Source organism: Aythya ferina (assembly GCF_964211825.1).
Source record: "Aythya ferina genome assembly, chromosome: 17".
NCBI lineage: Eukaryota > Metazoa > Chordata > Aves > Anseriformes > Anatidae > Aythya > Aythya ferina.
The window spans coordinates 13,479,581-13,496,120 of NC_140316.1; the positions used below are offsets into that span (position 1 = coordinate 13,479,581).

Consider the following 16,540-nt stretch of genomic DNA (forward strand, 5'->3'; position numbering starts at 1 on the left):
GTTTGCACAGTGAAAGTAGCTTGCTTGAACAATAGTTGTTGCTTTTTGAGTTTTGATGTCGCTTTTGCTAACGTGCACAAATACTTAAAATAGATGTTAAGCAAATACAGGCACACTCATCTGAATAGTCCCAATTAACTAAAAACGATTGTGCAGGGACTAATTGTGCACGATAGGGTATTTCACGTTCTGCGGTCAGGTTTTCTGCTGGTATATACAGGACCTGTTCTGACTTTAACATCTCTTTTGTTCTCCTTTTGCAGTTACAGAAGCATAAAGATGAAGATCTTTCAAGTTTGGTCAGGGTAGGTGATAACACTGATAAGTGGCAGCATTTATGCTTGTAGAAGCTGCAGTAAGTAACAAAGCTGTAACGTACCTTAGCTTGCATTGATTAAAATCTAAAGACAAGCATCTTGCTTAAATCTTGATTAAGGTTAGACACCTTAATGTTGGTGCATCATAAAGAACAGCTTAAAAAGCTTAAATTGAATGGGGGAGAGGTTGAATGTAAAATGCTGTGACAGAAGAAATGAGAAGCAGCTTGGGGTGTGCAGAAAGATCGATTTCTTTGAGAGCTGGCACATTATTTCATCTTGTTACTGAGTCATAGCTGGCACTACTGCCTTACTTGTGTAAGTGGATATGTGACGATGTGAGAAGTACATGTTGCAGATCCTCCTGCTGTCAAAATATTGGCAAATAATGTGCCGGGATCCTAAAAAAGGCAAGATGTTTAGAGGAACAACAATGCCATCATTTAGTATGAAAAAGAAATTTTCATGAAGCCATCAATTCTACTTTGGGCGTATAAACTGATGATCAGAAGCATTGTTCTGATTTGTTTTCTTGTTGGAACTAACCATGAATCTGGATCTGTCCCAGTTTCACAAAACTCTCAGCTGTTTTGGCCATGAGCTCCAATGCACCGTCATGCTATGCTGGTGTAGTTAGTACTGCATGCTGGCTTGGCCACAAGAACCTGACTCTGTGTGCTTTTAGTCTGCAGCAAAATGGATGGCAATACAATTTAGCTCAGCCTTTAGTGAAGGAGGGGTAAGCCAAGTCACATTATGTTGTATTTTTCACAGCCTAAAATTGCCCACAAGATTACAAAAGTACCTTTTGCAAAGTCAGATCAATTACATTTCAGAGATTCTTGTAGGCTTCAGGGTAGGAGTTGTTTGCTCTGAATTTTTCCTCTGTGTGTTATTTTAAAATCTTTATGCAAACCAAAGAATCATTAAACTATAAGTGCAAAAATATACATATAATTACTGAAACTAGAAAGCATTGTTGCAGGTGTTTTATTTTATGCATTACTTGTTGACGTCTGTTTTTTGGGGAAAAACTTCTCCCAGAGTGTCATGGTATTCGATTGAAGTTTTCTGCTCAAATCAATGAGCTGAATGTGTTTTATTAGAGGTACCACTGATCTGTTCGAGTGTATCTCCTAAAGGAGAGTTGTTTCTCTTAAAATGGAAAAAAATAATACACTTAAGTGTTTGCACCTGACTGCATTGGCACTGTTTAGGCAGCCTGACTTGTCTTCCTTTCCTTTGGCAGGACGATGATGTGGTTCTCTGGCAAAAAAGAAGATATGGCAGAGAAACCCCTGTACCTATGGAGGAAGGCAGCCTCTTGGATGTTGATATGCTTATGTCTGAGTTCACCGACACACTGTTTTCCACACTGTCTTCACATCACTTGGTTTCCTGGCCAAATCCCAGAGAGATAGGTGTGTGTTGGCTGTTAGCTGTGTTGATTTTTGCAGTGGGAATCTCTAGAAGTCTGTCTTTTTTTTGTAGCTGAAGTAAAGTTAAATGGATAATGGCTTATTTTAAAATACTGTGCTATGAGCTGTGGTGGTTGAGGTGGTGATTCTCAGCAAGTTCATGTATCACGCAGCAGGGGAAGGACAAGAGGCTTGGGAGCAGTAAGCTTGTGAGGTGTCCATGCTAGTCCATTCCCAGTTGCTGGTGAAGGCTATGAGAGGTTCACCTCTTCCTTTGTACTAGCTGGAAGTTTTGTTCCCTAACAGTAGTCCTGAAGAAGTGCAGATGCTCAGTTCATTTCAGCAGATTTCAGCAGCAGTAAACAACATGGTTGAGCCTGGCTGTGGAGTGTGTTGATGTTCCAGCCAAGTGTGAGTTACTGTGCAAGTGATGCATAGCTAATCTGATCTTTCTTTTCAATTTCCCAGCACACTTAGGAAATGCTGACATGATTCAACCAGGGCTTATTCCTCTCCAGCCAAATATTGATTTCATGGATACTTTTGAGCCTTTTCAGGGTAAGAATCAGATATATAGTCAATTATTTTTTTTTTTAAATTGTAATGATTTATGAGCTTGTGTCTAACAGAAGATTAAATGTTGCAGATATGTACTCTCGTTAGAAAAAATGACATTTATGTGAAAGATGGAGAACATCTGGTGTATGTCTTCATTATTTCAGGCAGATGTGTATGTGGGGAGGCTATTGTTACAGTCCTTCAATTCTGTGGCTTCGAGAGTTGTTTCAGGATTGTTTATTCCAGGGTTTGAACCTGGTTGTTAATTTGGCATTCAGAGGAATAATATTTAGACCTTAAGACATTGAGTAATTAAATACAGAATGTCACATGTGGACAGGAGAAACCCACAGAATTGCTGAAGTTTTGCCATTTAACACTTCTTAAGGATGAAATGTTAAGTCCTGTGTTAGAAACTTGAGACATTTCTTTGTTTGCCTTGACACGTGGTCTGGTACCCTCAAGAATTATGTATGACATGAAACTACTGTTGACAACTTTAATGGTTTGGACCTTTGTGGAAGTCAAAAGTCACATCTGTTTGCTGGGCCTTCATTCAGTCTGCATCAGATCACTGAGTTTTGTGAGCATTGAGAATCACCTTTTGGCTTTCTGCATATAGGTGAACCTTAAACAATATATTGATTTTTGCATTCTCCTCAGCTTGCATGAAAAGTGATGAAGTCTGCCCTGAAGAGATCAGTTCTTCTGGAAGACAACAATTTATTGCTCACTTAGTTGTATGAAGCAAAACATCTATGGTTTAATTATTTGCTAAATAATAACACCATTCCTGTGAATTGTAGTATTTCATGGTACAGCGGTGTACCGTGAATTCAAGAAGTAGAAAATTAAGAGGTGACTTTTTGTGTTTCAGATTTATTCACACCCAGTCGTTCCAGTAATTATTACCCCTCTGTGTCTGCTGCCAGCTCAGCTACAATGGACAGCAGCAGCCATTCTTCCCAGGTAAGAGAGATAATTAGTGTTTAAAATAACCTCATCTCGGACATGTATGCACTGTGTATACTTTCAGACATGAGCCACGTCCTTCTCAGAAGGAGTTCAGGTGAGATTCAGGGGTGTCACATCTCAATCTGTAAAACTTCTCTTTTCTATCAGTCTCCTGTCCTGCCGTCGGGTTCCTTGCCCAACACACTTCCATCTGGGAACATCAGCGATGGACTGATTGCTTCCTCAGTACCTGCTCCTGGCATTCCTGATGTTGGCACTGACCAGTGTTCCAGCATTAGAAGCGGGGGATCTTTCATCCAGCCAGCAGACTTCGCTCCTGACTCTTCTCTCAGCGGGCCACAAACTTTTGTCCCGGTGTTTCAGACACCTTTGCCACTGCTTCAACCTGCGACACAACAGCACCAGTCCCCGTTGCCTGCAGTGCCTCTGAATACTAGCTTAAGCTCTCCACCATCTGCTTTTGCTGCACCAGAAACCCAGAAGTTTGGCCTCTGCGAATCTACAGTTATCACCCACACGGCTTCAGCTACGTTGACGCACAACGCCCCTGCCACCACCTTCAGCCAGAGCCAGAACCTCGTCCTGGCAACGCAGCAGCCAGGTGCAGGAGTGCCTTGTAACCTGGCTTTCCAGACTACTGTCCTGCAGGGGCAACCCCGGCCCCAGTTGCAGTCCCAACTGACATTTGCACTCCCCAAAGCCGTTCCCCTGGCCAGCGCTGGGACAAGGCCCAAACAGTCACAAAAAACAGTGCCTGCTCCGAAGCCTGAAACAGTGTCCTTAGTGTTAAAGAATGCCTTCATCACCCCAGGTGAGAAGCACTGGTGGGTGATGTTCTTCCTTTCTGAGTGGGACTAGCAGGAGGGAGAAACCTTCTTGTTTTTCTTGATTTACTTAAGTAAAAATGCAGCTTCCTGAGGGCGTTTAAGGAGCCCTCCAAATCCACTGGCACATGACTACACTGTACAATGGGGTGCTCTGGACTGCTGTGAGGATTGGAAGCAGTTTGCTTGTGTGTGTGCTAGGTTGACCTGCCAAGGGGGTCGTTCACTAGGGGATTTTCAACCCCAAGATTGTGACTCCCTTGCAAAATTTGTGCTGAGCTGTGTAGGTGCATCATTGTGTGGGTTAACTAAGAGCTCTGTACTCCTAACTTCCTGAAACCTTGGTTTTGATGTTTGGTACTGTTCTGATTAGCTCTGCCCCTTCAGAATATTCAATGAAGTGGGGCAGGGAGGCAGTGCGGGATGGAGAACGGCAGGTCTGTCCCTGCCACTGACCCACTGGGTGCCTGGACAGGTCGCTGTGTCTGCCTGTGCATCATCACACTCTAATAGCAGGGTGCTGCCTTGCACACTGCTAACGCTTCGGGTGTGTGCTGAGGTTCAGCTTAGAGTCTTTGAGAGTTTCTTTTGAGGGTGTGGTGTTGGCTAGGGAGCGGCTGTTGAAGTGGACCCCAGCGCTGGTCCAGATGGAAGTGGGGGAGCGTGCCTCTCGTCCACAGATCATCAGTGCCCCTAGCAGGACCAGGGTGAGCAGAATCAATCATTCCAGTGAGGTAGGAGTTAAAACAGGCAGGTAAACAGGGATTTTTCTTCAGGCGATCTAAAGACTCTTGAGTTACTGTCAGGAGCGGTGTTTTTTCAGTTCAGTGTGTGAACGCCTAACTGGCACGCTGGGAGTTCCACGTTGGGTGTGAACTGGTGATATTGGCACTTCATCAGGCTGCAAATAGCAAGTGTGAGCAAGAGAGAGTTTTTCTTGTGGGAAAGCTCAAGGCTAGAGCAGGACAAGCAGTAAACTTTTTCTTGGAATTATTGCACGCTATTTTCAGCCTTGTGCTGACTGGGGGCCAAGTGACTTCAGCCATCTGAAATGTGCAGCAGCAATCCAAGAACAACCCTGCCTGGAGGAGTAGCAGTAAATACGCTTTATTAAGAAGTAGGTATGTCTCTCAAGGCCTGGCACTGTGTTTACCTACAAGAAGTTTGCTGTTCAGGAGTAGAATAGGCCCAAGGATCTAATTCTAGCATGTCACTGTGTACAGGTGATCCTGGCAACGTTTCTGTCTATGGTGCATAATGAAGCATGAGTCCAGGTACTTCTAGCAGTCAAAACATTACTCACCTTGTAAAGCATTGCAGGCAGCATTCACTGTCAGAAAGCCTTTGCTCCTAGCATACTTCCTTGGATTGTTCCTCACCCCTTGTATCGCTTTCCCAGTGCTTTATCAGTTTATTCTGTCACAACCAGCAGCTTTGTTTCTCACGTAGATGTAAAGCCATTGGCGTGTTTCAATTCTGGCAGTGGTATGTGTTCTGGGATCACAGTGCTCCTAAATCACAGGGACAACAAGCTCAGAAGTCAAATTTTTGTAAAGACTGGAGCTTTATTTTTGGCAATGGAGTAAACATCAGTACTTATAACTGAGGCATTAACGTGTACAGGACAAACAAATCATCTCATGAATGCAAAGAGAAATGCATTGTAACCTTTTCTAGAAAGGGATGTATGTGGTTTACTGTCTTTTGATATAATGACTCAAAAATAAGCACAGGTTATCTTATCAGGCACACAGTTTCATATGGGAAAAAACTCTGCTGTCACCACTTCAGTATAAATGTTCTAAGCAAATGAACCGAAGCAAATAATGGCTAGAGGGAAACTCAGTAAATTTGAGCTGAGTTTTCTCAAAAAGTGTGCAGAAACTTTGTCTTGATGAACCGTTCTTCTGTGAAGGCAGCTATAACAGAATGAAGACACATTGCACCTCCCAGATTTACTACCTACCTGTGTAAAAACACCTTGAAACAGCGACAGTGTTGCTAGAAACCTGAGAAATTATTGATTAATCTGGTATACTGGAATCAGGGGATTGAGATTATCATAAAATTGGTGGCACTTTGTGTGGACATGAAGTAGTACCAAATAGGTGCCAATTAATCTATTCCCTCTGTTCAATACCAAGTAATTTCATACAAAATAATCTCTACTTTTTTTTTTTTTTTTGTCTTGTAAACTATTCTAACTAAATTGTGTTCTTCAGCTGCCTTTCAGGGACAGTCCAGAGCAGTGATTGTAACTCCAGCACCTTTAAAAAGAGAGGGGATTTTGACGCCAGCCATGTCTCAGTCTAATGTTGCAATTGCACCAGCTGGAATTGCCAGAGTAAGGAGAACAAAATGAATATGTTTGGTTTTTTAGGTCTGTTGTTTGCAGGTCATTAGCCATACTGCACTCAGGAGGGTAACTAGTCTGTTAAATTTCACCTGTTACCCAGTGTGTGTGTTTGTGCAATCAGCATTATGCTTACTTATTTTTATTGTAGCTACTTGATGGGCCTGGAAGTGCTATCTAGTCTTCACAGCCCCTGTCTCATACAACAAGATTACAAGGAGGCATGCATACGCTGTACCACTAGTGGGGTTGATTTGTGCTCTATTAATCATGCAGAGGCTAGCAAGAACCCAGGATGCTCACCTTTCCATTTACAAGTTGGAAAGTGTGCCTTGGAGAATATGAATGGGTTTTCCAATATGTTGTATACAAGAAGATGGAAATAGATTTTAGCATTTTGTGCTGTTGACGTGTTGTAACACTGCATTAAGTTATGAAAGGATTCTGGTTTCCTGCCAGAAGCCTGACTTCAGTGCCTGCCAATTCTTTACATATTATTAGCCGTTGTTTCATGTCATCAGACTGTTAATCATGTATTAATTTGTTACTTTTAGTGAAAGGCAAGGTAACAAACCTCTCTCCCCCCTTCTCTTTTTCTCTTTTCCTTCTCCTCATGTTCTCCCGCTTTCTTTCCCTTTTTCTTTCTCTGCTTTTCTCTTTGCTGTTCCTGTGCTGTTCCCAGGCTCCCGGGGTGACGGAGTTCCGTAGTAACATTCTGGTTGGTCCAGCACAGCAAGCGCCAAGTAGCCAACAAACCCAGTCCACAGTCTCGCATCTCTTCTCTCCTAGTGTAGTCCAGGATGGGTTGGTGAAAGGAGAGCAAATCCCTTCCCACAGTAGCAGTTCACAAGTTCCTTCACCTACACCTAGTAAGTTAGAAGGCTCTAAGCGTTTTCTCTCACCTACACACTCAAGCACGTTTCCATCGGTTAGGCAGGGTGTTAATTGGCCTTGAAGATCCCAGGATACTTTTTGAAGGAAAACTTTTTGGGCCCTTCTACCCTCCAGCTTCAGCTGCATCCAACTGTTGGCAATTTTTTTCTTAAACTACTGTCCAGTGTTCCCACAAGCTGTCATTTTGTGATTTGTAAGTGGTTCCTTTCTAAAAGGATGTGCTGTCATATTCACAAAGGACTAATTAAGCCCATTTGAAAGGCATCTGTGTAGAAAGTGCTGAATAGGTTTATTGTTCGGTATCCTAACTGTAATTTTGACTGGAGGATTTCAGACACAGACCTTATTAATGGTAGGTAAGTGAAAAAGATTCCTTTTGCATGCATGTTGATATCTGGGCCAGTTTTAGACACTTACGTTGGCTTTGATGGTAAATGGCTTGTTAAATATTACCATCATGTCCCAGGCCATTAGAGCCTCAGATGGGAGAGTCCAGCACCACAGTGGAATTAGATCCTATACATTCAGTATGCCTTTGCTTAAATACGTGTGCATGTGAAAGGAATATGATAGCTCGTTATTCAGGATGCATTACTGTTGTGCCGTGGAATACTAAACTTCCCCAGCAGTCTTGACATTTTCTAGCATGTGGTTGCTGTATCAATGAACATAACTTAGTTGTCGACTGCATTTCGGTTTTGTTCTGAATAGAAACTTTTCAGCAGTTATATTTGCTACAGGATGTTGTTTGTTAACATGCCTTGTCTGTCTTCCTTTATGAAGGCCGAGACTGTCAGAATTCTGGCCAAGCTTCCCCGTGCACCTCTGAGCAGAGCCCCAGTCCGCAGTCTCCCCAGAACAGCAGCTCAGGAAAACCTGCCACTGACCCTCAGATGGCTGCATTTAAGGTGTGTGTCCGTTCCTTTGAGGTGCTTTTCTTTGCCTTTGTAGCTACTTTTCTCCCCTGATGTCTGAGAGTGGATGTGAGAGTAGGCTGTGCTTCAGGAACAGTGGAATATTTGTGCCTGGGGCTTAACTTGCATTACATCTGTCCTGCTCTGTTCAATTTAAAATGTCAAACTCTAATAATCTGCTCAGCTCCTCAGAGACATATTGCTGGAGAGGCTAAACTGTACCTTTTGCAGTTCCTGATGTGGCTCACAGGAGTCTTATGGCAGGACTCAGTTTACTTGGTCAAAGGTTTCAGGCTGAATTTTCTAAACTGTGGCTTTTTGCCATTGTTCTGCTGGAGCTATCCAGGTCTGCAAGGTTTTGGCCATTGCTGGAGGGGGAAGTTCTCAACCTGCTGGGTTAACTCGCATATCTCCAGTGATGCTCTGCTGCTCTATAAAGAAACAGCGTCAAAGACTCTACGAGTTATAACTGTAAAACACTTCAGGAGTTACTGGGATAAGAGTTTGGAGATGGCATGTGAAAGCAGGCTCTACATCATCACAAGCTGACCTTGTCAGAATATGTTCTTTGGTAGTACGAGAAACCTCTCCACAAAAAACAACCAATGCAGGAAAATCAACTCTAACTCTGCCATCCATTTTGTGGTGACAGGGAGCATTACTTAAGCATTTTGCAAGTGCCTGACCCTTTTTGGCTTCTTTTTGTATACCTTATGAGTTGATCTCAGCTTGAGTACTCACAGGGCAAAAAGGTAAGTTTAAACTCTTGCAGCCTGTGATTGCCCTCAATTCTCATTTTTTTGCCAAGGAGAATCAGAACTACTGCATGCTGAAAGTTACTCATAATGGTTTGCAGTTCTTTGCTTAGCATAAATGCTCATGATCAGTAGTTGCACTCCGTGATACAGAGTAAGTTTAAAAAGGAACAAACTATGACTGGTCAACGGTAGGAAAGGGGCCACTAGATGGAGCAGTGCTCTTAAAAGTGAGGGCACCCCAATGAAAAGGCTTTATAGCCCTTTGAACTCATGTGCATTTCAGTTTTCAATTCCTGGCATGTGTAATGTCAGTAACTCTTCTGTAAGTTGGGAAAGTGATATTTGCTTGTCTCTAAATGTACACTCCTTGCTGCTGTGCACTGTTAGACTGAACAGTCCTGTGTTGCTCAGTAACATTGTTTTTTCTGCTTGGCAAAATGTGGAGGGCGTGGGAAATCTCAGTTCTGCTCCTGATCTTTCATTTTCTGTGGGTTTGGGCAGTGACTTAACTGCTTTGTTGCATTGTTTTCCTTCAGTGTAAATTGGGGTGATGGTGAGCTACCCTTGGAAAGCTTAGCTCTGAAGATAACGCATTCTAAAATTGCAAATGCTTTAGTTTTTCCAAAAGATGTTGGTGGAAATAGCTCCAAACTTTTTAATGCTACAAAGGAGAAGGTTCATTCCTAACAAAGGCTTTATCCTCAGAGTAGGCCAGAATTAATAATTCTTCTTATTTTTTTTATAGGGCTACTTGTTGATATTAGTAGACATTCTGTATGTATTAGGTAAAAATTATGTGGATTGTTTTAAACTTTAAGACTTCACAAGGTTACATGTACCCAAAGCATAGAATTTGACTTCAGAAAAAGTGTGTTTAAGAGTATTAAATAGGAATTCTTATTTTGAAAGAAACTGTACAGGGCTTGGATTTGAATTTCATACTCTGAACGCTTTTTAATCACTTACATTTTTTGCAAGTTTATAGTAATATAACTTGGACTGGAAAGACTATAAATGCCATAAGTCAACAAAAGTGATGCTGAATGTGAATAGCAGAAATAATCATAGCAGTAGAACAATAAAGGAAAACAGCGTAATTTTATTTACACAGATGCAAAGAATGAAGCGTATTTCATCAGAACAAAAGCGAAGGTTCAATATCAGGATTGGTTTCAGTACTCTGAACAGCTTGGTTTCGGCCAGCTCCAAGTCGGTAAGTAACTTGGCAGCACTACTAATTTCATACAAAGCTTCAGTAAGAGCCATTCTGAAAAGAGTTAATGGATCTCTCTGCTGTTGACCGAGTGTGCCAGTCAATCAGTGAAGATACCTGAACTGAGGGACTTGGAAAGGGATGGGTGATAAATTCGTGGCTTATAGTCAATGTGTGAAAGCCCTTTGTCTTTTAGGCGTTGTTCTTCTGATGCAGCTTCAGATGTTGATCAAATCTTGTCTGATGAGATGCTGCAGCTTTAAAGCTCTACAGAGAAAAAAAGTAAAACTGCTCTTTGCAATCCTTGCTCCTAGCACCCCAGTAATTAAGCTTTTGTCATGAGTGCAGTGTAAGATGACTGCATTTACTGCTAGGTCACCTTTTCTTCTGACATGCTGGCATTTTATACCTATTTTGGACAGCCTCTAGTCCCCAGAGCTGGACTTGAAAAGCTATGACCAGTCAGTGCTGTGAGCTTTTTCTGCCTGAATAATGAGCCAGCCAAAGGCCAGGTAGATGCTGTTGGTGTTCTGCTGGGCATGGCAAAAGAGACCTAGACATTTGGCCTGAGCTAATACGCACAATTCTGAGCACAGTTTGTTAGCACAGGCTTTGTGCTGTGCTAACCACATCTGTGCTGCAGTTAGTCAGCTAAGAGCATGGTAAAACAATGTTGTGCATCTGCAAATACTGTTGAAACATGTCCAAAATGTGCAGTGAAATTTCTAAAACTTCCCACATGTGAGAGATCTGTACTTCCTGACTGGGAGTACAAGCCTGGCTGCTTCAGATGATTTGAAACCCCCTCTGGGACTCCTCACCCAGCTCCTTTTAAGAATTTGGCCGTGTGCCCTTAGCCCTTTAAATATTGTCATTTTTTTTCTCCTGTCACTTGTCTTTTGTGTATAGATTTACAGAGGAAAGAAAATCCCTTCTCATTGTCAATTGTCTTTGTAGAGATTAAGAACATTTTCTGGCTATGCTCATTAATTTAGTTCATAAAATGAAACCAAAATCATTAAAACACAGGTTTGTCTGCACAAGAACATTCTAAATGTCCTTTAAATATCACAGCCCTTTGAAACATAGAAAATAAGAAAGGTTATTGATACCATGTTGATTTGTTTACCCAATTTTTATATTTAGGATATAAATTGTCAGAATTTCACTACCTGTTTTGAATAGCCTATTTGAAAGGTAGTCATTTTTGAAAACTTGGCGTTAGTGAAATGTCTGTTTATTTTATTTCTCAAGTACAGATTTTTAATTGTTTCCTCAAAACTGGAAGTTTATTTTAAAAGAGATCAATGACATTGTTTCTGTCTCCTTTGGTGATAGCTAGAGCACATTACCTTCTGGTTTAATAACTTCAGGCTTCCCAAACTAAATAACCTAAGTTGTCAGTGCAGGAACAATGCTTCTAACAGCACAATAATCTATCAACAGGTGCAGCACATCCTTCAGTACCCCAAGTAAGAATTGTAAACATTTTTAAGAGGATAGACAAAGAAATAAAACATTTAAAATTATGACTTTCAACAAAATAGCAAAAATGTAACTTGGGGAATAAAACAACCACTGCAATCATATTTCTCTGTATTAGTGTGCAAATGGGAGTCAGAAAAACGAAGAGTTCAGTAATATCTTAAGTGTTTCTGTCTGCCTATGTGTGCTTTGGCAGGATGAAGGAAACTTAAAAGGTGCTGAAGTGCTTTTCTGGGTTTTACCACAGATAAGGGGCAAACTCTTCATCCGTCTAGCTTTGTTCCAGAAAGTGAGCTCTATGTTTGTGTTTGGTCTAGATCAGCCATGCAATCACTCTCCAGAAAACAGTAGAATATATCGCTAAACTACAGCAGGAAAGAACACAGATGCAAGAGGAAACCAGGCGCCTTCGGGAAGAAATCGAGGAGCTAAACGCTGCCATCATGTGAGATTTTGGGAGATTTCTGTAATGAAGCAGAGCAGCTTGAATGTTGCTTTGGCTAACAGCAGGGGATGTTTGCCTCAGGTGTCATGCCAAACAACAGATGGGTATTGAACATCAGTAGAGATGCTACCGACTTCCAAACAAAAAGCAAAGTCGTTGTGGGATGGGCATTGGTAGCAAATCGTGTGGATTTTCGGCAAGCTCTGAGCATGAACACTCAACAGTGGTGTCACCAGAAAAGATGCATTAGATCAGTTAGAATAAATCTGAGAAGCCACTGATGGTTGTTTTTAAAGCTAGGCTCACTGGGTGATGAAACACTCCTACTCTTCATGATGGCTTTGCTGCAGTTTTCTTTCCAAATGCAGTCAATTTTTCCTGGAAGCAGTGTGGTTGAGTGCATAGGATTTGGACTCAAGGAGCTTGCCACTGACTGAACATAACTCTGATAAGTCACTTCACCTTCCTGGTGCCTCAGTTTCCTCTGTGGGTTTACGATAGTTATGTGCTATTGCAAAGCATGTTGAGAACCCCAGTGTTTTTTCTTCCATCCACAGAAGTGTTAGGCTTAGGCATTATGTTAGAATTATCAGCAAATCAAAATCTTTCTTTTTTTTTTGGTTCTTTCTTTTTTGAAGATATGATAACATCTGTTTGGTTTTATTTTAAATTGATCTGTTTCTTAAGAATCTTTGTAACATTTTCTTCTCTAACACCGCTCAGGAGTAAGTCTGTAAATTTTAACTTGACTCCTAACGTGCCTTTTTCTAAGTGGATGCCAAAAACTACTTTGTTCTATGTTATCCTCCGTTCTCAGTTGTGTTGCTTGTAATAAGATGTAGCAGCTTGAAAAATTGCTTTGCTGCATGAAAATAGACACAATTGATTTGAAAACAGTATGTATTCCTGGCCATAACAAACTCAATGTGGGGGGGTCACGCACAGAGAAGCCACCTCAGTCTGAGATGCTGGGGTTGCACATATTTTTCATGCTATAATTTAGCCTGGAAGAGGAATGTGCCCTTCCTGGTGGGGATACTGACCTCAGAGCATCTTCTTTTCAGTTCTTGCCAACAGCAGCTCCCTGCTACTGGGGTGCCAATAGCACGGCAAAGGTTTGACCGCATGAGGAGGATGTTTGATGAATACGTGAGGAACAGGACCCTCCAGAACTGGAAGTTCTGGATTGTATCCTTTCACCTTAACCTGCTGGACCTGAGGTTTGGTGCTAATGTGTTTAGAGCCAGAAACTCTGAATTCTGATGCTATGACTTTAAGCCAAGTTAAGTAATGCATGTCCAGAGTTGTCATTTGCATCTATATATGGATACGAATTCTTGCCTTATAGACTGTTATGAGGTAGAATTTGCTCACCTTAAAGTATGGGAAGTAACTTGGAAGAAATGCGGTAGAAAGGTAAAGTTTTCTTGCTCAGTTATTATACCACAAGAAATGTGTAATGAACTGTTTCTCTAACTCCAGCTCTTGATCACTTTTTGCAAAGGACTACAGAGAATGACAAAGATTTTCAAAAAATAAGATTATTGTAGACAATTACTGAAACTGCTGTAAAGGCAATTTTGAAAACTTGCATGTTTCTCCTTTTTTTCAATTTTTTTTTCATTACGACAAATCAACTTAGTTTCTCTTTGCTTCTCAAATGCTAGCAGCTGTGCTTACAAATGAGTGATAATGCAGGAGATGGAGAGAGACAAGCTGGGAATGGAACCAGGTTAGCTAATCCAAGTTTGCTAGCTTGGATCAAATATGATTAGCCTGAATCAGTTAGGGGATGTTAGTAAATAGCAAAGCAGAAGTGCAATTATTAATGAGCAGAAGTGTTAACTTTCCCCCTTCCTATTAAATCTTTGTACCTTTTTATGTGCACGTATTTCATGTGCTTGTACTCTGCTGGTTATCTCCCCTGATTATCAGAGTAGATACATCCATGCTGGTGTCTGCATGAAGTACAGCGTTTTTAATACTTTAGTATGTAAAAATGCTTCCTTTGGTGCTTCCTGGTTTATCTTAGTCCTAGAAAACAGACTCATCCTTTTAGCATCCTTTTAGGAATCAGTTCTCAGCAAGATCTCATGCAGTCGCTGATGCAACTGTAGAACTATTAACTCTGGAACAGTTTCAAATGAGTTATTAAAATTCACTTGATTGAAGAATCAGATTATTAATGTAACAATGAAAATGAATGGTGAAATACAACCTCCCACACGTTTGTCGAGTGAATTTGTGCTGCTCCAGAATTTGGAGTGAGAGGCTTGTAGAAAGTGGCAGAGGTTATCTGGGATGAAGGTGCAGTTTTAGGTAGCTGGGTCTGTGGTATCTAGAGAAAGACAAAGGCTGTTGTAGTTGGTAAAAGAAAAGGTTGGTAGGCAAAGCCTACCAACTTCCCAACTTCCCTTTGCAAGTCAGGATGGAATTGTGAGGAAACGGTTTTCTAATAACTGGATAGATTGCTTAACACCTGCTGGCTTATTTCAGGAGGTCTTGCAGTAAAAGCTGACAAGGTCCAGGGGTGAGTGCTATTAATAATTTTTTAAAAAAACTTCCTCCTCGTGAAATGACTGTAAGAGAGGGAAGGGCAGTTTCATTACAAATATGAGAATATCACAGTTTCTGTTGCATATGAGAGGGAAGTGAGTAATCTGGTCTTCGGCTACTGGAGATAACCCAGGGACAGAATATTTCTGAATAGTAGAATATCAACAAAAGGATACCCAGTCACTCTGTAAAAGTCCATAACCACATGCAAACCCCCTAGAGTATTCCAGGTAATTGTTAGACCTATCTTGATTGTTAGCAATAGTGAGAAAGATAGGGGTGTATCACAACCCTGAGATTGATTTGGGCCTCGTTCTCACAGGCTGCTGACTGTAGTCAGAAAATCCCATCTGGGCTGACGTGGTAAAACCACAGATTTTGAGCCTTCAGATGAGTTTTGTCATACAGCCAGCTTCTGAAATAGACTCCAACTTACAGGTACATTTACTTGCTGAGTTACCATGGCAGTGTTAGAGCAAGCTGTTCTGAGTTCAGGTATGGTGACTGCTCTAGGAAAGCTCATCTGAAAGACTCTTGAAGTCTTTGTTTAGCTGCAGTAGCAAAGAGCTTGTTCACCTTAAGGCTTCTATGTTCTTTTGCTATAAAAGCATCAGTGTTACGTGAAAAAGGTGGCAACAAAGAAATAGTACAAACTGCATGTACCTAGTTTTCAATGCTCATGCACTCAGAACAGTGCAGATTGTTTGTGGGAGATCAAGTCAGTCATACAGGAATTTTACAAAAAGTAATCAGTATTGGTGAAATGTGAACTGAGCTTCAATTTTTTCCTTTGTCCTAGTGTCACAGATCTTAAAAATAAATAATAATAATTAAAAAAAAATCTTTGAAATGTTGTAGTCTAAAAATCGTTTGTTTTCTCTGGACATTGAGCTCTATTATTTTTTCCTTTAGAATGTTTTGAAGTCCTCCTTTGTTATCTCCCTTAACATTTGATGATTTGCAGTTCAGCATTATTATTAAGCCATTGTTTGAGTCCTTCAATGGGATGGTTTCCACAAAAAGCTTTAAGGATCTGAATCAAACTGCAATAGCGTGGCTGGATCAGCACTGTTCTCTCCCTGTTCTGAGGCCAAGTAAGTGAAGTTCTATCAAGCAGTAATTTGAGATCACAGTAAGTGAGACCATATACAATAACATTTCTTAAAAGAGTAGGACAGATGTTGAATATGATTTTTTAATCCCTTCTTACTGTCTCAGTGGAAAAATAAGAAGGTCTTTTGGCTGCTTGGTTGCATGCTTAACACTGAACAGAAAAAAATTAATTGTTTAATATAGATTCTAGAATTTAAACAGTCTCAAGCAGCATTTAAATTTTAAATATTCCACTCTTTAACTAGAGTGGAATTAGCAGTGTGATTTGACTCGTTATGACGGAAGAGACTTCTGAAGTTTGCATTCCCCATTGAAATGACCTTCTGTTTGAGCATGGTTGCTTGACCCTTTACCACTTAGAATTCAGCAAATATTTATGTTTACAATTATAGTTGCTGAGAAGTGCTCTTTTTAGTAGAAGAAATAGGTAGATCTCTGTTGTTGTTTTCTGGGCACAGTTCTTACGCATCTCTGTTTCTTGCTGTTGCTGTAAGTGCAGGTACATGTTTTGCAGAAAAAACTACCATAATTCATAACAATTGCAGTACCTGCACACTGTTCTGCATGGATTTGTTCGCAGTTAGTCTAATGGCTTTTTTGATACTTTCCTGACTTTTCTTCACAGTGGTGCTGAGCAGCCTTCGGCATCTAAGTACAAGCACCTCAATTCTGTCAGATCCATCGCGCCTGCCAGAGCAAGCCACAGAGGCAGTTAGC

At 41.0% G+C, this 16,540-nt stretch overlaps 1 protein-coding gene across 1 annotated transcript in view; it reads left to right on the forward strand.

The window, feature by feature from the left end:
* MLXIP (MLX interacting protein) overlaps positions 1-16,540 on the forward strand; it is a 46,428-nt gene that overhangs the window by 24,552 nt on the left and 5,336 nt on the right. Inside the window, 13 exon segments of the mRNA XM_084491737.1 lie at positions 264-305; positions 1,567-1,738; positions 2,204-2,293; positions 3,171-3,262; positions 3,416-4,079; positions 6,315-6,436; positions 7,128-7,314; positions 8,123-8,247; positions 10,123-10,224; positions 12,027-12,154; positions 13,219-13,342; positions 15,675-15,804; positions 16,449-16,538. Coding sequence (XP_084347863.1) covers positions 264-305; positions 1,567-1,738; positions 2,204-2,293; positions 3,171-3,262; positions 3,416-4,079; positions 6,315-6,436; positions 7,128-7,314; positions 8,123-8,247; positions 10,123-10,224; positions 12,027-12,154; positions 13,219-13,342; positions 15,675-15,804; positions 16,449-16,538 — 2,068 coding nt within the window.